General features: G+C 43.0%; 1 protein-coding gene across 1 annotated transcript in view; it reads left to right on the top strand.

Moving 5' to 3' along the window:
* The window catches only part of HELLS (helicase, lymphoid specific), a gene marked incomplete in the record, with an annotated part of 1,428,613 nt that overhangs the window by 1,248,633 nt on the left and 153,316 nt on the right, over positions 1-26,664 (top strand). Inside the window, 1 exon segment of the mRNA XM_044056152.1 lies at positions 14,219-14,315. Coding sequence (XP_043912087.1) covers positions 14,219-14,315 — 97 coding nt within the window.

The raw sequence follows: 26,664 nt of genomic DNA, 5'->3' as shown, positions 1-26,664 counted from the left end.
TCGAGTAGGGCAGCGGCTTCAGCGATTGCTCTTTGTAGGCAATCCTGGATGCGCTTATGTTCGTTTGCGGGAAGCCTTCAAGTCTTCCTTTACTAGCGCCCCATTTGATGGTGCCACACTTTTGGCCCTAAAGTAAAGGAGACCCTTACCGGTGTGAACAGGAGGGAAAGACTCTGTCTGCTGTCGGAGTCCGTTTTCCACCCCTTCCAGACCGTACCCCAAAGGGCAGCGTGGTGGGAAAATGTGGTTTCGAAAACCCCAAGGATCTTTCCCAAGCACACAGGGTGATGCCCCCTCTAGAGGCAGAGGAGGGGGCAGAGGTGGAAGACGCCGCCCGGGCGGCAGAGGGGGTCCGCAAAACCAAGGTGACAGGGATACCCCTGGTAAACCTTTTCAGCACTCCTGAGAGGAGGCCCGACTGTCCTGCTCTGGAGGCAGTCGGGGGTCGCTAAGCTTTATACCCTCAGGCCTGGCAAAACATTACTACAGACAACTGGGTAAAAAGCGTTGTTACCAGAGGTTACAAAATACCATTCCTATCCACTCCCATTACAAAGAAAACTCCCAGATGGTACCACCCCATCTGCGAGACCCAGCAGCTATAGAAATTTCAAAGCTGCTAGAAAAAAGAGTCATCCAACCAGTCCCAGCGGACCAAATAGGATTCGGGACTTACTCTAGGTTCTTTTTAGTTCCAAAGAAGACAGGGGACTGGAGGCCGATTCTGGACCTAAGCAACCTCAACACCTTTGTCAAGAAGGAAAAGTTCCGAATGGTCACGCTTCAATCGATCCTTCCATTCTTACAGAAGGACGACTGGATGTGCTCAATAGATCTGAAGGACGCATACTACCACATCAAAATGGCCAGGGCGTCCAGGGATCATTTGCGCTTCCGGCTGGGAACCAGTCACTATCAGTTTCGGGCCCTGCCCTTTGGTCTGACCTCAGCCCCCAGGGTTTTCACCAAATGCATGGCAGTGGTAGCGTCTCATCTGAGGCGCCTAGGATTCCAGGTGTTTCCGTATCTGGACGACTGGCCAGGCGTCAACTGATGCAGGCCAGGGATTACACCCTACAACTTTGTATGCACCTCGGAATTTCCGTAAATTTCGAAAAATCTTTGCTACAGCCATCACAGCATATCTTATTCATAGGAGCGGAATTAGATACGCATCATTTGGTTCTAAGGCTTCCTACAGAAAGGATAGTCACACTTCAAAACAACATTTCTCTCCTGCTGTCGTCCAAAAAGTCCCCGGCAAAGCTGGTTCTGAAGGTCTTGGGTCTCATGGCAGCTTCTCTCATTGCGATACCATTGGGAAGACTGCACATGAGAGTTCTACAATGGCTCCTGTTTGCACAATGGTCATTCCAACAGCTACCTCTGACTCACGAAATTTTGATAACAAACACATGCAAATCACACCTGACTTGGTGGCTACAGACTTGCAACCTTTCCAGCGGAAGACCGTTTGTGCTACCCACACCGTCAGCGACGATAACCACGGACGCTTCCCTGATAGGGTGGGGGGCATCTTTCAGGGACAGACAGTCCAAGGCGAATGGACCAATCTGGAGTACAATCTGCACATCAATGTTCTGGAGTTGAGGGCAGTGTTTTTAGCGTTGCAACACTTTGCTCCCCTTCTTCCTCTAGGAACTATTGCAGTTCAGACAGACAACATGTCCGTAGTCTGGTACATAAACAAGCAAGGGGGAACCAGGTCTTATCAACTATGCAGAGAGGCCATGAGAATTTGGCAATGGGCGGAGTCCACGGGTCGCTTTCTGATGCAACGCATATCCGGGGTCATCCAGCGTCATAGCCGACAGGCTGAGCAGAACAATACTGTTGCCTCACGGTGGTCCCTCAAACAGTCAATTGCGAACATGATATTTTGCAAGTGGGGCCAGCCTACCTGCGATCTGTTTGCGTCTCCAATGAGCGCCAAGTGCAGGAGCTACTTTGCCCTATAACCCCCTCAGGGAAGTCCCCAGGGGCGCTGGTGCACGATTGGCCCCGGGTCCCCTGTATGCTTTTCCTCCATTTCCCCTGATTGCAAAGTTTCTGCAGAAAGCCAACAACCTTCAGAGGACTATAATCCTCATTGCCCCATTCTGGCCTCGTCAGATTTGGTTCCCCTTTCTATTGCATCACCGCATTCGGGACCTTGGATGCTGGACCCAGAGCCGGATCTACTGACTCACTCGTCAGGAGTCCCTCACCCATCTCTCGAATCACTCCATCTAGCAGCTTGGCTGCTCCGCTTCCCTTTCTAGCCAGGTCTGATTCCCTTACACCGGCGGTTCAAAATATTTTAGTGGCTTCTCATAAAGCTTCCACTACAAAGACCTACACCAGTAAATGGAAACGTTTCGTCTTCTGGGCTAATTCACATCATTTGGACCCTGTTATAGCTCCGTTGAACAAGATATTGGAGTTCTTGACAGAATTGTTTCATGAAGGAGCTTCTCCTGCTACTTTGATTGCAGTTGGCTGCCATTTCTAACTATCATGTGGAAGAATGTGGTGCGCCTATTATGGCTCACAGACTTTGTAAAGCTTTTTTAAAAGGATCCTTTCATATCAGACCACCAGTTAGAAGTCCTACATCACCGTGGAATTTGAACCTCTTACTTTCTAAATTGATGTTGCCCCCCTTTGAACCAGCCTCAATTTGCCCATTGAAATTTTTGTCGTGGAAAACACTATTCCTAGTGGCCATTACATCCGCTAGGCGAGTGTCTGAGCTTCAAGCTCTTTCTATTAAACACCCTTATTTAATTTTCCACTCTGACAGAGTATCCCTTCGCACTAATCCATCCTTTCTCCCCAAAGTTTGCTCTACCAATAATATTAATCAGTCCATTGAATTACCCACCTTCTTCAAAAACCACTCTAATAAATTGGAGTATATGTTGCACAAATTGGATGTCCATAGACAGCTCAGATTTTATTTGGATAGAACAAAAGATCACAGGAAATCTGATCAACTATTTGTAGCTTTTGCTGACAGCAGAAAGGGTGTAGCAGTTACGAAACAAACTCTTTCCAAATGGCTAACTGATTGTATCACATACGTTTATGAGGCTTCTAATCAAACATTATCAGTCAAACCCAAAGGACATTCTACCAGATCAGTGTCTACATCCTTAGCTCACGCAGCTCGCTACCATTAGACACGATCTGTGCGGCTGCTACTTGGGCTAAACCACATACATTTATCTCTCATTACAAAGTGGACAGGGTTTCTAGGGATAGGGCAACCTTTGGTTCCACTGTGCTCAAGAACGTTCTCCCGTGAGTTCCTCAGGATCATGGAGCTAGGGACGCTACCCATGTGTAAGAACAAAGGCGAGATTGAACACTCTCACATATAGAAGTTATGTCCTTACCATAGCGTACCATGTGGAGTGTTCATCTCGCCAGGTTATTACACTCCCACACTCCCACCCTTAGGAAGAACGTTCGATTTGGTGCCTGGTCTGGAGTATTCTCCTTCTGCAGTTGCATTAGTTGTATTATATGATACACTTGTGTATATATGTATATATATATATATATATGTATATAGATAATCCTATCATTAGGTAATTTTTTGGTATGTGTGTGTGCTCTCTATGACTGGTTTGCTTGCAAACTAGATCTGAGGTAAAGGCAGAGGGGGATTGTGGGTATTAGGTGATCGCGAGCTTCTTCTCGATGCAGAGCTTGCAGGCGGCCGACACGGAGCCGAGGATCGGCTCCGAACCCATGTGTAATAACCAAGGCGAGATGAACACTCCACATGGAACGTTATGGTAAGGACATAACGTCTATTTACTGCCCGTTATTTTATTACATTAGATGCTGACATTTTGTTTACTTCTATTCCCAATGAAATAGGGATATAATTCTTACTTGATTATCTTACTGTGTACGCAGTACACCCAGTTACACATAACAGTTCTATTTCTGCACTCTCAGAGATTGTTCTAACAAATATCTTTTTATTTCTTGAAACTATTTACAAGCAATGCAAAGGTATAACCATGGGTGCTCATATGGCCAGTAATTACACAAATTTGGTCTTGCATAAATGGGAGCTTGATTTTATTCTCTTTGACATTATGAACCCTTTTTTAATAATGTATATAAGTGAACTACATACTGTGGTGGTGGTGCTGCGGTAGCGTTGTCGCCTCACAGTAAGACGTCCTGTTCGATTCTTAGCTAGAGCATCTTCTGTGAGGAGATGTGCGTGAATGGGCGTACCTTCGTTGAAGGTTGTGCGTCAGGGCTGGCAATTCGGCATGTAAAAATCTACTGCCAATAATTAGCGAACCAGAGTTCCGCTGTGGCGACCCCTAACCGGGAAAAGCCGAAAGACGCAAAATATAAGTGAACTACATGATGAATAGAAACTACTCTTTTTTTAAAAAGCAAGTTAAGAAAAGTATGTATCTACATAATGGTAGTATGCATCCTCCGCACATATTTAAGAATATTATTAAAAATCCGTTTAGACGTAGGGACAGTATGAAAAAGCAACTTGATGGCATGGCTAAAGACTTTTTGGAAAGTGATTGTAAACCGAACAAGGTTAATAAATTGGTTACTGATATACAAAGTAATAGTCAAACACAATTTAGACTTATTTTTTCTGATAAACATCATATTTCAGTAGTTAATCTAGAGCTTGAGAATGACACTTCGACATGTTTTAGATGTATTTTTACCTATGATCCTAATACTAGAAAGATGCAATAAATTAGCAAAAAAACATTGGTTCATGTTGCAATGTATTCCCAGTTTCAAAAATATAACTGTTGAGTAGATAAGCTTTGGTTGTTTGAAAATACCACCCTAAAGAAAATCTAATGATGATATGTAGTCCTATCTCGCCGTAATTCTTGCTGGATGGGTTCAGAGCCGAATATCTGCTCCGACTCAGCCTATGCTAAAGCTCGAGAGCTTTTTACTGGCTCGAGGCTAGCCCCTATCCCATGGTGCCTCATGGCAATTCCCCAGATTTCATTTGCCACGAAAGCTTTGAGGTTGTGTCTTACTGGCTCGTTGGCCAAGTAGAACGATTTTTTACTTATTTAGTCCTTTTCTACCACCTTTTTCTGTCGTATATATATATATATATATATATATATATATATATCTATGAATAGTTTCTTCTGTATTGTGCTTCTGTTTTTTGAAAGTTTTCAACCCCTATCCCTCCTTAGGACTGTACGGCCCGTTTAAATTAGAGGGCCGTAGTGCTCTTTTAAGTTCGAGTGCCTTTCCTCCATGTGTGTGTGTGAATATTATAAAATTTTTTCTTCTTCCTTACACTTTATTTTTTAGTCTTTAACTATGTCTAAAGATCGTGAATGGGCGTGCCTTCACTGAAAGTTGGGCATCGGGCTGGCAACTTGACACCATAAAAAAAAAATCTACTGCCAATCATTAGCGGACCGAAGTTCCGCTGTGGCGACCCCTAACCGGAAAAAGTCGAAAAGACAAACAACAGCTATGTCTAAAGATAAAGATAAGGATCATGGCCCTTCGGGCTTCAAAAAATGCGACAGGTGTGTGCAGAAAATGTCTCTTACAGACAGCGACACCAGTTGCGTATATTGTCTTGGCGAAGCCCATTTACAGGAGCCCTGCACCTTCTGTCACGCTTTTAGTACAAGAGTGTTAAACGAAAGGAAGAGAAAGCTTATTGACAGGGGTCTCATGACCAGTTCCTTCCAGGAACAGCTGGAACTTGGTCAGGCAGCTCCAAAATCTTCAAAGAGAAAATCAACGGCCCCGACTTCGGAGCCGACCAAAAAGTCTAAAGCGTTGGAACCAAGGAGTTCTGGTTCCAACTCTGCTTCATCTTCGGTGCAGTCTATTCCGTCAATTCCCAGACAGTCTTCGGTACCGAAGGTTTTGTCTGACATCGAGACTGTATCTCCTATTTTGAGATCTCCTATTTTGGAGAGAAGGAGGTCTCCTTCAGTCTCCACCAGATCCTCCAGGACCCTAACAGATGAGGACATTGAGAGGGTGGTGAAGAGGTTGCTTTCGGTCCCAGCTCTGGCTAGATAATTGACTTTTCCAGACCCAAAAGTCTCGGAGCCGTCCTCCGTACCGATCACTGTTCCTCCACCGGCTGCTTTGCTCTCTGAGCCTATTACGTCAGGTTCCTCTGTCTTCGACCCTTTGGCTCCGGGGATTCAGCCTGTTTCCTCTGAGCCAATTACTCTATCCATGATGGCTCAGTCTGCAGCCGAGGGTTCTGGGAGCCGACGCTCTCATGTCGACTTAGAGGGGGACACTCACCCTGGGTTCTCTTTGGAACCGACCCTCCCTCTCGGAACCTCGGCTCGACTCAGCTCGGCCCCCACTTCTGCTTTGGAGCCGTTCCCTCTTGCTAGGAGTCAACCATCCACCCCCTCAGAGCAGAGGTCTTCTTCGGAGCGGGAGGGAAAGGCTTTCAAAGCTATAGAGAAGGCTTTATCCTCTGCCAAAGCCATTCCTTTGGAATCTGTGTCCCACCAGCAGCAGACAGCAACCTCTCCCCCCCCCCTGCCACCCCCACAGCATAGGGAACCAGAGGCCCAAGTAGCCCCCATTGGAGGCGCCCCCTTTTCCAAGACCTCCCCAGATTATCCCACTGGAGAGCTCCCTCGGAAGAGGTTATGTAAGAGGAAACATGTCGACTCCCCTGATTCTGTCGCATCAGACACTGATTTAGAGGAATCAGAAGGGTCCCCCAGATCTCCCTCTGAGGATGTCTCCTTCTCTGACATCCTAGAAATCCTTAGACAGAGGGGTGATTGGAAGACCTCTAACCCTACTGAGGATGAATCAGTGTATCTTGAGGCGTTTGGCTCCCGACCTTCCACCTCTTGGGTGACACCACCTTATGACCAACTTTTGGGGGTCATTTTGCGGAAAGCATGGACCTCTCCAGATTCAATGGAAGCCGTCCCGAGGAGGCCAAACAAATGTATGACTGCACCTGAGGACAAGTCTCTCCTTAGCAAGGGAATTCCAGTTGATGCTATGGTGGTAGCAGTGGCCACCAAGAAAGAATTATCTGCGACGTCTTCTAATATCAGTTCTCCTAACAAGGAGTCCAGGATGATGGATAGGTACGGGAAGCATACTTTTTCTTCAGCGGCATTTACACTGATTGCTGAATTATCTGACTCATTTCACTCGTCTTCGGGGCATCTCCTGAAAGAGTTCGGAGATACTCTCCAGGATTCAGTAGTTTCGGGTTCCATGAAAAGGTTTCCGCGCAGCTGCCCACCCTTACTTCCATAGCTAACAACTCCATGAGGCTGATCTCATATGCGGCAGATGGAGCGAGCAGGGCAGCCGCAGCAGAAATAGCTCTCAGGAGACATTCGTGGATGCATCTTTGTAATTTTACAGAATCCTTTAAGTCTTCCTCCACTAACGTTCCCTTTGATGGTCCATCTCTTTTTGGACCCCAAGTGAAAGAGACTTTGACTAGGTGTGAGCAGGAAGGAAAAACCTTATCCGCCATTGGAGTCCGTTTCTCTCTCCCATCCAGACCCTATCCCAAGGGTAATATAGGAGGGAAAATGTGGTTTCGCAAATCCCAAAAAGGTTTTCATCAGGCACAAGGGCAACCCTCCCCCAGGGGCAGAGGGGGAGGATATAATGGAAGATGCCACCCTCACAGCAGAGGAGGTCCGTAACATCAGGAAGACAGAGAAACTTTCTCTGATCGTCCCTTCCATAGACCCTGAGACATTGCCAGACTGTCTCTGGAGGCAGTCGGGGGGCATTTATCGCTGTACCCAAGCGCCTGGCTAACTATCACTTAAGATCATTGGGTGTACACAGTAATATCCAGAGGTTACCTGATTCCCTTTATTTCAGAACCCCCAATAAACCGGTCTCTTCCAGACGTACCACCCATCCAACTAGACCGTGCAACATCAGAGGTCATCTCGTTGCTACAAAAAAGAGTCGTCCAAGAAGTCCCTGCAGAGCAAGTAGGATCCGGAACTTACTCTCGATTCTTTTAGTTCCATAAAAGACAGCGGACTGGAAATCAATTCTAGATCTCAGCAGGCTCAACAAGCATGTAAGAAAATCAAAGTTCTGAATGGTCACTCTGAAGTCGATATTTCCCTTTATCGGGAAAGACAACTGGATGTGCTTAATCGATCTCCAGGATGCGTACTACCACATCAAAATGGGCAGGCGCTCCAGGAGACACTTAAGCTTCCGGCTGGGAGCCAGCCATTTTCAGTTCAGAACACTGCCTTTTGGCCTCAGTACAGCCCCCAGAGTGTTTACCAAATGCATGGCAGTGGTAACTGCTCACCTGAGACGTCAAGGATTCCAGATGTTTCCATACCTAAACGACTGGCTCCTCATGGCTACCACCAAGCATCAACTCATAAGGACCAGGGACGAGACTCTATCCTTGTGCGCCAGCCTAGGCATCACTGTCAACTTGCAAAAGTCAGTCTTATCTCCCTCGCATCATATTGTATATCTAGGCTGAGAAATGGACACAACCACCATGTCAGTAAAGCTAACACAGGAAAAAGTGGAATCTCTACACAGTCAGATCAGATCCTTATTAAACAAAGAGTCCAGGCCAGAGTAGTCCTTCAAGTCATAGGGACAATGGCTTCCGCCATCTTATTAGTTCCTCTTGCTCGTGTACATATGAGGATTCTCCAGTGGATGCTGTTTGCACAATGGTCGATGCAAAACCTTCCACTATCTCACCAGATATTAACGCATGCAAAATGGATCTGATATGGTGGTTACACACAAAACAACTTGTCATAGATCCATCCACTTGTTCCTCCACAAGAAAAAGCAGTTTTGATCATGGACGCTTCCCAGATTGGGGGGGGGGTATTATCTGGGAAATACGGTCCAAGGTCCTTGGCAAAACCACGAGAACCACTTACACATCAGTGATCTGGAGATGAGAGTGGTGCTATATGCGTTGCAAGCACTTCACAGCTCCCTTCCCACTGGAACGATTGTGATTCAGTCAGACAACTTGTCTGTTGTGTGGTACATAAACAAGGGGGAAACCAAGTCTTACCCGCTTTGCAGAGAAGCCTTAAGAGTTTGGAAATGGGCGATGGATACTCAACGCTTCCTGATAGCAACGCATATCCCGGGGAAATCCAACGTAATAGTGGACAAACTCAGCCGAGCAATTTTGATGCCTCACGAGTGGTCCCTGAATCCAATGGTTGCGAAAGAGATCTTTCACAAATGGGGCCAGCCTTGCTGCGATCTATTTGCCACTCACCTGAACACCAAATGCAGCAGCTACTTTGCCCTCATTCCCCATCCGGGGATGTCACCCATGGGTGCTGTAGTTCACGATTGTCCCCTGGGACTTAGCTATGCCTTTCCTCCCTTTCCACTCATACCCAAAGTAATACAGAAAGCAAGACAGTTGAGGAGTTCCTTGATCCTCATTGCTCCTTACTGTCCTCTACAAGTTTGGCTTCCTTTCCTGTGGCCCTACCTTTTGGAGGAACCATGGATTCTATCAGTCGGGACAGTTCCACCCCTCCATCCACACCCTCAAATTGTGACAGCATGGCTGCTCCAATTCCACGTATAGCCAGGTGCATTCCCTTATCCTCAATGGTCAAACACATCCTAATTTCATCCCATAAACCTTCCATTCAGAAACTGTATTCTAGCAAATGGAAAAGGTTTTCCCTTAGGGCTACAAACCGGGGCTTAGATCCATATACAGCTCCTTTAGAATCCATTTTATCCTTCCTAACAATTTTTCATGAAGGAGCGGCAGCCGCTACAGTTAGGGTTCAATTAGCTGCCATTTCCAATTTCCACTTTGGTTTCATGGGAAATCCAATCATGCAACACTCCCTCTGTAAAACCTTATTAAAAGGAGTTGTTCTTCTTCGGCCCCCAATAAAACAACCTTTAGAACTCTGGGACTTAAATTTAGTCCTCTCATCTTTGATGTCTGCACCCTTTGAACCATCCTCGTCGGCGGACTTAAAATTGTTATCATGGAAAACCCTGTTCTTGGTAGCTATAACATTGGCTAGGAGAGTCTCGGAACTTCAAGCCCTAATTATTCGATCTCCTTACATTATTTTTCACAAGGATAGTCTCTCTCTTAGGACAAACCCTTCCTTTCTCCCTAAGATATGCTCAGAACACAACCTGAATATTACCATTGAGCTCTCAGTGTTTTTTCCAAACCACTCTAATAAATCAAGAGTATAGACTTCACCAGCTAGATGTCCACAGGATACTCAGATTCTATATACAAAGGACCAAAGAATTCAGAAAATCTGATCAACTTTTTGTTTCCTTTTCTGACAAAAGGAAAGGCTTGCCTGTATCAAAAATTACTCTTTCAAAATGGCTTTCGGATTGCATATCCTTTGCTTATCAACAAGCTGGTAGACAATTACCAATAAAAGCTCTCTACTAGGGCTGTAGCTACTTCATGCACCTTTAGATCTAGGCTCCCAATTGATACTATTTGTGCAGCAGCTACTTGGGCAAGACCACATGCATTTGTCACTCATTACAAATTAGATTTGGCCTCCCGGGACAGGTCATCCTTTGGGTCCACTGTGCTGAAGAGTCTCTTTGCTTGAGCCACCCAAGATAAAGGTGCTAGGGACGCTGTCCCATCCAGCAAGAATTACGGCGAGATAGGATTACATAACATAAAGAAGTTATGTACTTACCATAACGTTCCATGTTTGTAGTCCATCTCGCCTATATTCTTGCTTCCCTCCTACCAACCCCCTTCCCGTTTCTGGGGAATCTAGTGGACCTCTTTTTGGGGCTGCCTGACTCTGTTCTTTATTGTCCACCTGGAATGGATTATGTTTCTAATTCCTTCCTGTATTTTTACAGATTCTTTCTTATTATTATTATTACCTGATAGGTATTTATTACTTTCTTGCAAACTAGATCTGGGGAATTGCCATGAGGCACCATGGGATAGGGGCTAGCCTCAAGCCAGTAAAAAGCTCTCAAGCTTTAGTATAGGCCGAGTCAGAGCCGAATATTGGCTCCGAACCCATCCAGCAAGAATATAGGCGAGATGGATTACAAATATGGAACGTTATGGTAAGTACATAACTTCTTTTTATAAGGAGCAAGAGAAGTGTATTAATAGAATGGGATAGTTCTAAAATGGGTACACATAAATGTTATGATTGTCAATTTTGCAAATACATGTATACCAAGACAGCTATCATTCATCCAGTTAAGCAAATTCTATTTCAACTCAAATTTTATGGAACATGCAACACAAAAACATTGTATGTCAATTTACGCCTTCTATATTGGTAAAACCAATAGAAGGCTAAAAGACTGAATTTGTGAACACTTCTCAGATATACATAGGCAAGTAGACCAATGCATTATATAGACATGTTAGAAATACCAGTGCATCTCATGAGTTTTGTTTTCTTATATTAGACTTTGAATGAAGGTGTTAGAGGAGGGGATTCTAAGAGTCATACAGAAATTATAGAAAATAAATTAATTCTCAGGTTTAAAGCAGTTACCTCCTGGTTTAAATGAGAATTTTACAAGCAGCCCTGTTTTAAAAGAGAAACGGAATAGGATTAGATAAGTAATTTATATCTGTATATATTTTTATATCAATATTTATAGGAATTTATTCTAAAAAAATATTTTCATTTGTTCAATATGCATTTTAAGTAGCACTAATTTTATATGCATATATGTACTTTTAGCTATTAGGAGTATTATCACTGCTTTAATATTTTGTTAGTCACATGATCATTTTACTTAATTGGATTAAAGTATCTAAATGCTGTTTCTGAAAGAACTTTTAGAAGGAGGATCTATGAGCATGTGTATGCTGTGAGAAAACATGATGAAAATAATGCTATATACAGGCATATTAAAAATAATCCCAATCACTCTTTCTTATTTGGTATTCTGGAGGTTACTGGTAGTAATCCGAGAGGGGGTAATTCGAAAAGCAACTTGGAGAGGGCAGAAATGAGGTGGCAGTTGAGACTTAATGCCATGGTAACCACAGGCATCAATGACAATGTATCTATAAAACCTGAATTGAAACATAGGGCCACTATTTTGTAATAGAAAAAAAAAACTAGTTCAGTAAACAACACTGCTTTCATTCACAGAAACATTTAAATTTACTACACACTTTTTAACAGAGTCTATAGGGTTAACATGATTTAAATTTTAATTAGTTAATTGTCAGTATTAAAGAGGGAGTGGGTTTTAGCAAACACAGTTCTGAAGAAGTCCTAGAGCAGGACGAAAGCGCTTGACTGTGTTGGATACACTACAGTTGTGTTCTATTTATTCTGTATGGTTTTTAAGCTATTTTACTGTTTTGACTGGCTGGAGTAATAAACCTGTGTTTTTACCAATATTTTGGATTATTTCATGCCTGTGGATTTTTTTTTTTTTTTTTTTTGAGGCAACAGCACAGAGTGGGTTGTTTGTTCCTTGGGGTCTTCTCCACTCTGATCACTGGTTGGTTTCTGAACGCTGTTTCTAATTATTTAGACAATTTTGCCTGGAGAACCCTGTATGTTGAAAGTTCTTGTAACTAGTGCTATTAAATAAAGTTGTTTTATGGAGTGCCATGGTGCCGGTTATTTTTTCCTTTTACACTCATGTAAACGAGCTTCCCTGTGCCATTATATATCTTTCTTGCCAGTACTTTCTTTCCCCTTCAGCTTGTATTCTTATGCTTTGCCTTTTTTAATATTAGTAACACTTCTCTTTCTTTAACCTTCCACTTTTGCAAAAAATCCCACTTTTCTCAATGGTTTAATATGCTTTGTGTCTTATAAGTATTTCTTGTAAGGTTATTATTTATTTGCATTACTTTTCAGTCCATTTACATTCCATTCTAATATGCTTATTTAATACATAATTGTTTATATGCTTAGATTAACTTTTATAATCAACTTTGTTCACTATCTTTACAAATCTGTTAATCCTCTTTTTTTCGCTTCTTTGAAATGACCTCCATAATCTTCTTTTTTTTTCTTTTACTTTTCTACTTGTAACTGATGTTATTGCAGATGTAACCATTCCTCTACAATCCTGCCCGTCCTCCATTTCAAAAAAAAAAAAAAACTTTAACTATGTACCAGTACTTTCTCTTATTCTTTTGTAGTGTTAGCGTTCTCTACTAGCAGTAACACTGAGCTGTATTCTATTTCCCATTTAATTAATTTAGGCTGCTGTCATCATTTCAGCTAAAAATAGCTAGAAACTTCACTTCGGTAACAGCCCTATCAGCCGGTCTAATGTCAAATAGTCTATTGTACATTTAAAATATTCCCGCCAATATTTTCTCAATTTCTTTAACTTAAATGCATATTAATTCCTGTTTTTAGTATTTCCCTTTTTCCAAATTCTCTTTTCCCCTTTAAGAAGTCTTCTTGCTCTGCTTCTTTTCCATCCTTTTTTTAACTTCCTATTCTTTCCTTCCCTCCAGCTTGTAATCCAAGCTGAAAAGATAATTCTTCTCCCGATTAACTGTGCATCTCCTGCCATCATCTTCTGTACTAGTAGCTCACGTTCAGGGTTTCTTCTATGGTATTGCTGGCTGAGTCTGCAATGGTTAACAGATCATTGGCTTAGTATAAAAGTATTTGAATCTAAATCACCTCAAAGTTGCTTGTAATTAGTCCATGATTCTCCATGTTTTTACTTAAGTTGTCATGCAAGGAGTGCCACCTGTCTTCGAGGACATTTTCCTGGCACAATTTTTTGAAATAAGTCTGTCCTGTAGTACTGTATTTGAGTAAGTATGCCAGCAGCAATATGGGGTATAGCAAAGTAACACTGGGTGGCATCCTTATGTGTTAACCTGAATGTGTTGCTTGCTTTAGGCAGGTGATTACCTTTCCAGAAAGTTTAGTGTAGTTTTGAAATGTTTTGTGTAGATTTAGTGTTGACTATCATTTACATTTTTGTTTACATACGTGATAGTTTATTTAAATAGCCATTGTTATGAAGTATGCTTTTGTTGTAGAACTGTTCCTGGTAAAATCCTGCAGTTGTCAACAAGTTCAGTACAATATTGAATAATTTTAAGCTGTATGTTACATTATAATGTTCATTATTAGAAGTGTTTCTGAATTAGAAGTGTTTGTGAATAAAGAAGCACTGTGATAATTGTATGGTTAGTGTGGTTTCCTTTTTTTGTTTTCTTTTCCAGACAAGTTTAAAGGTGGTCAGTCAGGAATGGCGCAGTCCAAGAGTAGCTTAGACTTGGAGGAGCTTATGGAGCTACTTAAATCCAGAGATCATGAAAGGTACTATTTTCATTGTTTCTGACAAGTGTTTTTGTCCTTGTTGGACATCTAGCAGAATTGTGTTTACTTTGGTAACAGTATATTTCTTCATTTAGGTCTAGATTTGTTTTCTATATAGGTTTTGTATCAGACTGTAGTCAAGAATTAAGAAATTACAGTGGTAATGCCTCATATTATAGCAATATCCAGAACTGACGTTTGCTCTGTCAGTGTACTTCTCTAACATTGCCCTTGCATAGTGTCCAATTTACACTTAATATTTCTAAAGTTTCATGAATATTAAATGAAGCAAGAGCTGCCCGTTTATGTGTTATCTTTTTTGGTATTAAGGCTTTTTCGGTTGTAATCTATAGTGATGAATTTTCTCAGTACCTAGTAGCTACCAAATGCAGCCTTTGAATAAGGCAATTGGCGTATTGCATCCTCACTCTGTTGTCTCAGCGCTAGTGCTTTTGTCAGCTGTCTTGATCTAACGCCATTCCCTTTTCAAAAAGTGTCATTAGTTCTTTTTCTCTTCAGGTGATTTAGTAGAACAGTAACAGGGCTGCTAGTATCTTCTTGAGGTAGATTGCTTTCCTCTTTGTAGTGTACAATTGACATTATGAGAGCAGGCCTGCTTAGTTTGTGTTGTGAACTTTAGTACACTTTCTGGAGAAGCTCTTGATTTTGTAGGGTCATCTTAACAATTCCCTGGAAGCCTCCATAATTAATTGTCAAATGAAAGCTTTTAAAGGAAGCCCAGCACAGAAATCCTGTAATGTTCTGGGAAAGACTATTCCTTCGCTTTGTAAACTGGAAAACCGTGACATTTTATTCTTGGATAATCCAGCTGTGTGAGAAGAAACATACAGCTTATATCCATTTCTTTCAGTTATCCAGAGACTGATTGATAATGGGTTCATTCTTTAGCAGAATGTGGAAACGGTGATCCTTCACCTACCTTCTGGTGCTGAATAGACTGGACTGGTTTACATCCTGAGTGTGTGGGACCCGTATCTTTGTGTTTTATTAAATTATGTTTCTCACATTCTAGATTGATACTTTTTTTTGGATTGCCTGTGAGCACCGTGATTGCTTACCAAGTGCTTGACTAGTATGGAGACTGCTTTGTAGGACACTTGTTCATGTGTTTAGTTTGCTATCAGTTTTAACAAAGGTGGCAGGCATCTATTTTCTATTAGAATTTGGATCCATTTTCAATATTTGGACATAAGAAGTCTTCTCTGATCCTTGAGCTGGTTCGTGACTTTGTCAAGGGAAGAATATTTTTGTCACAAGTTAGGGTAACCAAATTTTTATTATTTTGAATGAGTAGGTAGACTAGTCTGCTAAGGTCCATTTTTGCAGTCTAGTTAATAATAAATCCATAACACCTAAATTATTTACATTTGCTATATTATTAAAGGGAAGGGGCTGATTTTGATAATTTACTAAACTCACAACAACTGATAACATGCTGTTTATAGGGATTTGTGACCGTAGCTTGAATGCTATGTGACTGAGGCTAATTGAATGCCATTTAACTGAGAATTCATCACACACTAAACTTTACAAAAACAGTATACCTTTGTACATATTTTGCTGTAAGGCAAGCCCTCCCCTTCAATCCACCCCACCTCCTGTGGGCAACCTTTTCTCTCCATCCTGTAAAATACTGCAACACCCTTGCTAATGTGTTTACACTCTGATTGCACAACACTGTAGTAAATGAAAGTACTTTGCTTTATGGAGAAAACTAAAAATACCTCTCTTCCTCCAGGGTTGTGTGACCTTAGATGAAAGTAAATTAGGGTGAAGGTAGAAAAAGCAGACCATTTGTGCTACTACAAAATTAAGTACTGCTGTGTGCTGATGTGTAGAAACTGCACTGTGGTGAATCTTCATCCAGATTACATTCAGCCACCCCCCCCCCCACCACCACCACCACCACCACCACCATTTTTCCCCTCTGACCATCAAGCCGTCCCCCTGGATGCTCATTTGGCCTATTCAGGGTTAGTCTAAACTATTTAGGCACAACCCCCTTGTCACCAACCTAGCTTACAGTTTTTGGGTGCCTTCCACACATTGTAACAGTCTGGATCTCAAAGTGGTGCTCCATAAAAAGACTGGGTGGAGATGTCTTCTGAGTTTTTTGTTGCTGAAGAGCACACACACCTTTAGTGGGTCCCATTGAATTGCTGATTGGCTAGTGACCCGTCAATGCTGGACAAATAAGTTCCCTGTTGGCAAAAACCTCCATGCCTCTCAACCTCTTAGAGCAAGAAATCTGGACAAAGACATAAAAATGAGACAAAGGCCCAAAAATACGGGCCATTTTTAAATATTAATCTTACAAGCTTAAAAAGTTGAATAGAATAACAGGTTTTGCATTAGCCTGAACTTTCTGAAGGGTATGAAGTATAAAACTCAAATGTCTATCATTATTTTCTAACTTCAGTCTTCAGTGATTTGCCACTAATTTGCAAGAAAAAAACACAATTTTATGAAAAACGGACCAAAAATATGAGGCAAAAATTTGGACATTTTGCAAAAGTCTGTACAGCTGAGAGGTATTAAAACCTTATAGAATTTTATGAGAGAAACTTGTGATCTGATGTTGTCTTTTCCATCCAGTTCAGCCTGTGGGTGATCTGACTAGATGGGATCTGAGGCAGGCATTTCAGACTCTTGACTCCAAAGCTCCAGCTCCCCTACCAGTAATGCCGTGATTTCCTAAGTCTCTGTAGATCTTAGTGGTCAGTCTTCAGTGCTGTGAGTTTCCAAGGCTCTGTTTAATATAAGTTTTTTTTTTTAATCACCTTTATTGAATTATCATTTATGACACAGGCAAGCTTACATTTACATAAGTCGTCAAACCATGTTAGCAAGTTCACATTTACAAGCATTATACATCACATATATTGTTCTGTGCCATATAATCAAAGCAACATTACATAAATTGTTAAATTCCTGCCTTCTGTTAAACCTCATTCCTCCTATTAACATTTTATGCATGTGTTCCCACAATTTCTATTTTTTTTTTTGTAATTTACTCCTACCTTTTTGTAAAGATCCCGCTTTCTGATGTTCTTCGTGTTTCACTGTTGCAGTCATCATATTTGGGTTATCTGCTTGCAGTAGCCCTCAGTCGGCCTGATTATCAAAGACTTGGGTCCTGCGTTGGTGGCTGTCTCATCTTCCATGACGTCAGATAGTCAGGGGTATAAAGCATGCAGCTGATGCCATTACATCAGTCTTTCTTGCTGTGCGGTGCCCGAAGCAGAAGCAGTTCGCAAGTGCCGGTCGGCCGACTCCAGAAATTTTAATTTTCGAGTTTCAGAACCGAAGTCTTCAACTAAAGCTAAGCACCCTGTTGGGGAAACATTTTCTTGCTCTAAACCTATGTCAGTAAAAGTCAATAATTGTATTTCTTGTGGAAAGCAAATACATCACAAAGATTTTCATTCGTACTGTATTCCTTGCCTAGGCCCAGACCATGACATACCTTGCTGTCAGTTTTGTGCCTTATTTAAGCAACGAACTATTCGTCGTCAGTATATTTACACTTCTAAATATTTTGGTACTAGGTTCAATTATCCAGATACATCTTCGGTAAGCCATCCGATTACCGACATTCTGAAAAAACGCAAAGATAAAGAAAGAGACAGGCCGCATAGGTCCAAAGCTGCTGACGACGCTTCTCCTAAGCCAGTCGCCAGTTCGCCGGTACTCAGTGAGGTGCTTTCGCAGCTCCTGGTACCCACTACATCAGATTCGCAGGCCTCTACTGAGACCCATTCGGAGTCTGGTATGCCGCGAGATGCTTCAGCTGTGGAACCTGCGGATGTCTCTACCTTTGATGGGTCCGGAGCCGCTGTGCAGGCACCGGCTTCTGAGGGTGTATTCAGGCCTACTGACTTGCATATTAAACCAATGCCATCTTCTTCTTCAAGGCGTAAAACACGAACTATGCCTAGAAAACCGACGCCCAGACCGCATGGTCAGGCCTCTGTGCCTAAAAAAACAGATAAGAATGGCTGAAGACCTTATTGCTTTAGTCAGGGGAAGCCAACCTTCCCCCTCTAAGAGACCTAGGACTGAATTTGCTTGTGATACTTCTGACCAGGATTCTGAAATTTCTGTTTCCTCTGATGACCAGGATTTACCCTTATTATACCTATGAGGATTCTGATGCAGAGGACTGTAGTTCCTCTGACCCCCCCCCCCCGAGGATTTCTTTTGGTGAAACCCTGCATACTCTTAGGGAGCACTTTCGCTGTGAAAGCCAGGATTACTCTGATTGTAAAAGGAAGCTTAGGGATTTCTTACTCCTGCCCCAGTACAGGCCTTTAACTGTACTTCCTCTACTAGACATTGTTGATGATGCCTTTTCTGAATCTAGCTTGGCCCCTGACTGTTTACCTCCTGCTCCCAGAAAACCAGATAGGTATTACAGGGTTTCTGACTCTCACAAGTTTCTTTTTTAAAAATCCTACTGCGGATCCTGAGACCATTTCACAGGGACCCAAGAGCATTAAGGCTACTACTGCCAAAAATCTGATAGAGACTCCAGGGCGCTGGATAGATGGGGTAAGAAAGTATGCACTTCTGCAACTTTGGCCATTATGGCCTTAAACTGCCAGTTTCAAATGTTAAAGTATCAGCAGCATATTATTGGATTGCTTAAACAGAAAATTATGTTGATTCCTGATTGTGCTAAAAATAAGGATTTACAGGATTTAATGCATTCTGCTGAACAGGTTGGAAAGCATACTTTGCAATGTGGTTTTGATTCACTAGAGGCATCTCGCAGGGCTGCTGTAACTGGGTCTGTACTTAGAAGGCATGCTTGGCTTAAGGAGCAATCTTTGCCAGATCGTGTTAAAGCTAAATTGCTGGATGCTCCCTTAAATCAGGACAGCCTGTTTGGCAAAAAAGCAGTAGTTCTTAAAAAAATAGAGGAAAAAGCTAAATCGGTGCAAACTGTTAAAGATTTCCTACAAGTACAGCCTCCAAGATTTAGTAGGCATTGGCCCTCCTGCCTCTTCCAGGCCTTCTCAGTCCAAACCCAGAACCAGCAGAACATCCAGGCTTCAGTCCCAGGGTACAGGGCTTAGCAGTGGGAGGCTCCCACTTCCAAATCAGGGAGTAGTAAGACTTCGACCTATGGTAAACTGTCTCAATGACTTAACTTTAAAACTTCCAAGCATTTCTCAACTGACTGCTTCTTTAGGGGGAAAGATTGCTCTGCAGGCAAAAAACTAGGAGCTCATTACCCAGGACAAATGGGTTTTAAATATAGTTTCCCAAGGATACAGATTTCACTTCCACACGTTACCAACCCCAAACGGTTGACCAGATCTACCCCCAAATCAGTAGGCAGAGGCTCAAAAGCAAGTACTCTCTCTCTCTTAAGCATAAAGGCTATTCAAACTGTACCAGAAGAGGAAAAGAGACAAGGTTTCTACTCCAGACTTTTCTGGGTACCCAGAAAAGACAACTCATGGTGTCCTGTCCTGGACCTTTCTATATTAAACACCTTTTTGGTGATTCCAAAATTTAAGATGCTAACTCTTCACCGGTTACTTCCTATGCTAGGCAAAGATGCCTGGTTGGCAACACTGGAGTTAAAGGAAGCCTACCTGCACATCCCAATCAGGAATTCTTGCAGAAGATACCTATGCTTCAAAGCAGGCTACATGCACTATCAGTTCTTTGCACTGCCCTTTGGCTTATCTACTGCACCCTGGGTATTCACAAAGTGCCTAGCTCCAGTCATTGCATTTTGTAGGCAAAGAAATATTCAAATATACCCATACCTGGGCGATTGTGTAATTCAGGCAGAAAGCCAGGACATACTATTGAATCATCTGGCATTTGTACAAAAGGTGCTAACTTGTCTGGGGTATACCATAAACGAAAAGAAATCACATCTGGTACCCTGTCAACAAATTATATTCCTGAGAGCAAGCTTGAACACAACTTCCCAGATGGCTTTCCTCACGCCAGAGAAACAAATTCATTTGACAACTTACTTCCACAAAAACCCTGCTATCTTCAAGGCAAATACTGCAAGCCTTGGAGTTCTTGGCCTCCTGCATTCTACTAATTCCATATGCAAGACTGAATATGAGGAAACTACAATGGTATCTAAAAAGCCTATGGTGTCAATGTTCTCAGAATCTAGAAGCAATGATCCCTAGCATACCTTGCCTACAGTTCCTTTGGTGGGCAGAGGCCTGCCACCAAAACAAGGGACTACCATTCACTCTACCCCCTGCCACCCAAACCCTAACAGACGCATCAGACTGCATGGGGGGCTAACTTGGCAGGGAAGTGCATTCAGGGCAAATGGAACCCAACCCAAATGCACCTGCATATCAATCAAAAAGAAATGTTAGCTGTACAGAATGCTCTGACAGCCTTCAAGGACCACATTCTTCCAGGACAATTAATGGTAAGGACAGACACCACTGTTATGTGGTACAAAAACAAGCAGGGGGGTACCCATTCTTACCCCCTCTGCAGACTAGCCATGGCTCTGTGGAGCACAGCTTTGAGCTACCAAGTGCATCTACAGGCTCAATTCCTGCCAGGAAAACTAAATACACAGGCAGACAAGGTCAGCAGAAATCTCATGGACCCACCCGAGTGGAAACAGGAACCAAAGATTTTCAACATGTTGATAAATGGGGGAGCCCAGATATAGACCTGTTTGTCTCCCCCCAGAACTGCCAATTGGACAAATTCTGCACAAGGACTCCTCACAAACAGGCTTGGAAAGTGGATGCTCTGTCCTTCAGCCGGAAAAATCTATCAGTTTATGCCTTTCCTCCTCTGCCTCTTCTCTCCAAAGTACTACTAAAGATTAAACAGGACAAACCAAGGACGATACTGATTGCACCAGACTGGCCGTGCCAACACCGGTACCCCCTCTTGCACATTTTGTCACTGCTGGCTCCATGGCACCTGCCTCAGATCCCAGCCCTGCTGTCAGCCTGGCTAATTACCTAATCTCTCCATTACCATCCCTCAGTAAACAAGTGTTTGATGTCATTTTGGAGGCAAGAAGGCCTAGTACTAGAAAATCTTATGCTGAAAAATGGAAAATATTCTGTGCCTGGAACCAAACTCAAGGAATGGGCACAGCAGCGCCCAACTTACGTCAGATTATTCAATACTTAACTGAGATGCTTCACAAGGGCCTCTCCTTTTCCTGCATCAAAATTCACACCTCAGCCATTTCAGCTCATAACAACACAGAACCACCCCTCTTCTCTCATCCACTGCTCAAGCAGTTCCTCAGAGGGGCCAAAAATTTAAGACCACCCAGGAGATCCCCAAATCCAGCCTGGGACCTTAACTTTGTATTGGAAAAATTCACTCTTCCTCCTTTTGAGCCAGCTGCAAGTGCAGAGTTAAAATTTCTTTCTTGGAAAACAGCCTTCCTTTTAGCAATTACTTCAGCAAGAAGGGTATCTGAACTACAGGCCGTTATGGCAGTGGAGCCTTGGAGCCTTTCATCATCTTTCATGTGGACAGGGTGTCCCTCAGGACCAATCCCCTCCTTCATGCCCAAGGTGGTATCCAGTGTGGCTCTTAATCAGTCCATTCATTTGCCAACCTTCTCTTCTAATCCACAGAACAAGGGCAACAGATACTGCACTCCTTAGATCTGCACAGACAACTTAGATTTTACTTGGACAGGACTAAACCTCAAAGGAAATCTGAACAACTGCTGGTGGCATTCGCTGCAGGGGCAGAGAGGAAGGTTATTTCAAAGCAAACCATTTCTAAGTGGATAGGCCATTACATTCATTTGTGCTATAAGCACCATGGAAAACCTATCCCACAGGGGATTAGACCCCATTCAACCAGAACTGCATCTACCTCTACAGCCTTTCTCAGAGGTGTACCTACCAGGGACATCCTAGAAGCTGCTACCTGGAGTTCTGTACATACTTTCACCAAGCATTACCATTTTTTCTAAATCCAAAGCTGGCTTTGCAACTGCAGTCTTGCAGGGCCTTATAGCTGGTCCTAATGCGGTCTAAATTCCTCCTCCCGTCCTTTGCTTTGGGAATCTTCCCAAATGTAATGCCTGCAGCAGTGAAACACGAAGAACATAGTACAGTTGTGTACACTTACCATAAATGTAGATGTTCGAGTGTATTCACTGTTGCAGGACTGGTTACCCTCCCTCGAGCTCCCTGACTTCTCTTGGCTATACCTCTACTCTCCTTTTCTGTGCTTAAAAGCTTTTTGGTGTATTTGTTTTTTTGTTGGAGGTGTAACCTTGTATATTTATATATAATTGCTTCCCATTAGGGGAGCACCTGACATCTGGGGCAAGAAAAACTGATGTAATGGCGTTGGCTGCATGCTTTATACACCTGACATCACGGAAGATGATACAGCAACCGACACAGGACCCAAGACTTTGATAATCAGGCCGACTGAGGGCTACTACAAGCAGATCACCCGAATGTGATGACTGCAACAGTGAACACACTCAAACATCTACATTTATGGTAAGTGTACACAACTGTACTTTCTTTTATCTCTAATATGTTAGCAAGTTCACATTTACAAACATTATACATCATATATATATATTGCTCTATGGCATATAATCAAAGCAACATTACATAAATTGTTCAATACTTCAATACTTCAAGTATAATTAGTTTAGTCTTTGATTTCCATTGTCTAGTAACTGCTTTTTTGACAGCCACCAGAATTAAACTTAACGAGGCCTTACTATGTCTAAGCAGTTTAGATGCTGTATCCCAGCTCAGAAAAATATTTTCCGTAGTTACTCATGTTCGCCCAGGATTACTGCCAGAGTACATTGTAGGGAATTTTTCAGGTCTGCCAACTCATTACACTCCAACATGTGTTCCTAGGTACCTGTTTCTTCCCCATTACTCCTTCAACATTTGCCATCTACCTGAGGAAAAATTCTTTGGAGTCTGCTTGGGGTATCAAAGTATCTTTGCAAACACTTCCAGGCAAAAATCCTAAATCTTCTAGACTTTGTTGCATATTTGGGAGCCATACGGATGTTCTCCCATTGTTTATTTGTGAAGTGCTTCTCTAATCTCTCTTCCCAGTCTTTTTTGACCTCCTCCAGTAGATTCCTGTGGTTATCGTGCAATGTGTTATATGCCCTACTAATTATCCCTTTTTTTAACGGCTTGTATTCTAGATTAACACACTCAACCAGTGCAAGTCTTTCATTAAGGATTCCCTTAGCCCTTTCTTTTTGTCTATACTCTTATCAGTCCCTGATAGGGAAGGCAGTCTGTAGCCTGAAATCCAAATGTCTTCTTGGCCTCTTCCCGTTCTATTACCTTTTCCTCTCTAATTATTTATTCCCAATAACTTTGTTTCTTTGCCAGCTTCCTCTAGTAAATTCCACCCCCTCTCACCTATTCTCTGTACTCCTAATTGCAGTCATCCCTATCGGCAGAATCTCCTTTCTGTATTTCCACGTTGGCTTAGTTCTTAGTATAATTTCTGCTACTTTATGAATGTAATATTCTGTATGACTGTTCTCCTCAATGATTTGCGTCCAAAATCCCACTCTTTTCTTATTTCTTGAATTACCCCTGCTTCATTATCATTTCTTCTCACTTTAAATTGTAGTTTTCTGCTTGTGTTATTTGTAAGAGCCTTAACTATGTAGCTCTTAATTTATCCCTCCGCATCAGGTAATCCTATATCTTCCTGTCTTTTTGGGAGGATCAACTTATCCCACTTGACTCTTGAAGAACTGTTTGATAGAGTTTTACCACTCTCTGCAGTTATCCAACTAGGATTGTTATTGTGTAGTTTTTTTTCCATTCTCCCTTCTCCCTTGATAAAAAAAGATGTTATGTAGTCCTATCTCGCCTACATTCTTACCAGTGGGTTCGGAGCTGAATATCGGCTCCGACTCGACCTATTTTACTAGCTCAGAAGTCTCTGATTGGCTGGGCTAAGAGGGTATCCCATGGTACACTGCTCCATATCCCCAGATCTCGTTTGCCGCTTGTTGAGCTCGGACGTGGTCTCGCTTGGCTGTGGCTAAGTACCTTATTTTGACTTATTTCTCTTGAGAAATTGGTTACTTTATACCCAAAAGCTATTTTAATAGCTATATCTTGCTGCTGTCGCTGTGATTGTGTGTATTTCTTGGTGATGTCCTTCAAGAATGCAACTGCAGTCCTTACATATGGGTTGTCCTGCCTCAGGCAGCCCTTCGGTCGGCCAGATTCCAAAGTCTGGGTCCGGCGTCGGCCGATGTCGCCTCCTCCCTGACGTCAGAGCGGCTGGGGTATAAAGACATCAGCCGACGCCATCTTCTTCAGTCTTTCTTGCCGCGCGGTGCCCGAAGCAGAAGCAGTTCGCAAGTGCCGGTCGGTCAGCTCCTGTGTTTTCAGTTACCGAAGTCATCTAAAAGCTAAGTACCCCGTTGGGGAACATTTTTTCTTGCCTCAGCCGATGTCAGAACAAATTGAAAAAGTTAATAATTGTTTGTCTTGTGGTAAACAAATACCTCATAAGGACTTCCATTCTTACTGCCTCCTTTGCCTGGGCCCAGACCATGACGTCTCGGCCTGTGCTGCCTGTGCTTGCTTTAATAAGCGCATTCTCAGGCGCCAGGCAGAATTTGCCGAAGACTTTTTTGGCGAATCCTACACTTACATCATGCCGTCGGAACAACCGACAGCACAAACTACCAAAAAATGAAAGGACCGGGACCGACATCCTCGGCCGCGTCTTCCACCGATATACGCTAAGCCCTCGCGAGTGCTTCGTCCCGCCAGGCGGTAATTCAACCACTCCAGGCCGACTACACCGCGTTAACACGTTCTTCGGTCTCGGAGACTACACCGGTGCCAGTTGTTGATTTTCCTCCAGAAACCGAAACTCTGAATCTACCCAACACCATTCCTGTGGACAAGGTTACCCCTGCACGTGGGGCAGCTAGGCCTCCTGTATCCATGTCCATCAAGGCCTTTGCACATGCTAAGGCCGCCAGCCAAGCCAAGGCCCATCCTAAACCTACTTCTCAGGCCCCTTCTTCTGATAGACAGATCATGTCTCTTGCTGCAGATCTAATCTTTCTTATCAGGGGGTCTCAGCCTCACCCAGACAGAGGTTCTCAGCCGCCTGTAGAAAAAAGGCCTAGAACTGAGCAGGCAGACAACCTCTCTTCAGAAGAAGCCTCTGGGGATTCAGAGCATTCAGATACCCAAAAAGAAACCTTCCAGGCCTATGAGGACTCTGATGCTGAGGAATCAATTCCCTCTGCCTCTCCTCCAGAGGATTTTTCTTTCGGTGAAGTCCTCCACTCCATGAGGGAACATTTTAAGTGGCAGGGTCAGGAATTTTTTGATTCTAGGAAAAGGCTACGTACCTTCCTTAAGCTACCCCAGCACAGACCTTTAGCTATCCCTCCAGTTTTGGATGTCCTGGATTATGTATTCTCAGACTCCAGTGCTTCCCCTGATTCTCTCCCTCCTGCTCCTGTCAAGCCAGACAGATATTACAGGGTCCCTGACACTCACAAGCATCTCTTTAAGGCCCACTCTGTGGATCTAGAAACTATTGCACAGGGCCCCAAAGGAGTGGCTACCTCCTCAGCCAAAAACCAAGTGCCAGCAGACAGGGAAGCAAGGTCCCTGGAGAGATGGGGTAAAAAAGTTTATACCTCTTCCACCCTTGCCATGAGGACACTTAACTGCCTTTTTCGTATGTTTCAGTACCAGGATTATTTACTGGATGATTTGCAGAAAAAGCTAGCCTCTCCTGAACCTATAGATAGAAAGGCATTGCAGGATTTGGTTCATAATACCCAGTAGGTTAGCAATCATTTTCTTCAGTGTGGTTATGATGCATTGGAGGCTTCATGTAGGGCAGCTTTGACAGGGGCTGTTATCCGTAGACATGCTTGGTTGAAAGAACAGCCACTGCCGGATCATGTTAAAGTAAAGCTCCTGGACGCACCTCTGGATAAACAGAAGCTTTTTGGTGCTAATGCTCAGGATGTGCTGAAGTCTATTGAGGAGAAGGCGAAATCAGTACAGACAGTAAAGGATTTCCTCCAGGTTCAGCCACCAAGATTCAGCAGGAATTGGCCTTCAAAGAATTGGTCCTTTCCAGACTCAGACAAGTTTCAAAGGGAAAGAACAGTGCACGAGGTAGAGGGCACAATGAGGCTCCTACAGGGGCCGCCAATGGCAACCACAAAATCAGAGAAGTGGCACAGGTAGTTCACCTGCACCACAGGGACAATCACAGTGACTTACCTTTCACTCCATACCAAGGCTCAAAGAGAAGCACCTCTAGGCGGAAAATTATCTTTATTCTCAAAAAACTG

This window comes from Protopterus annectens, chromosome 14.part0 (assembly GCF_019279795.1).
Source record: "Protopterus annectens isolate FY-2018-M chromosome 14.part0, PAN1.0, whole genome shotgun sequence".
Taxonomy (NCBI): Eukaryota; Metazoa; Chordata; order Ceratodontiformes; family Protopteridae; genus Protopterus; species Protopterus annectens.
The sequence above is the reverse complement of the archived record's forward strand: the minus strand, read 5'-3'. Positions and strand labels throughout refer to the sequence as shown.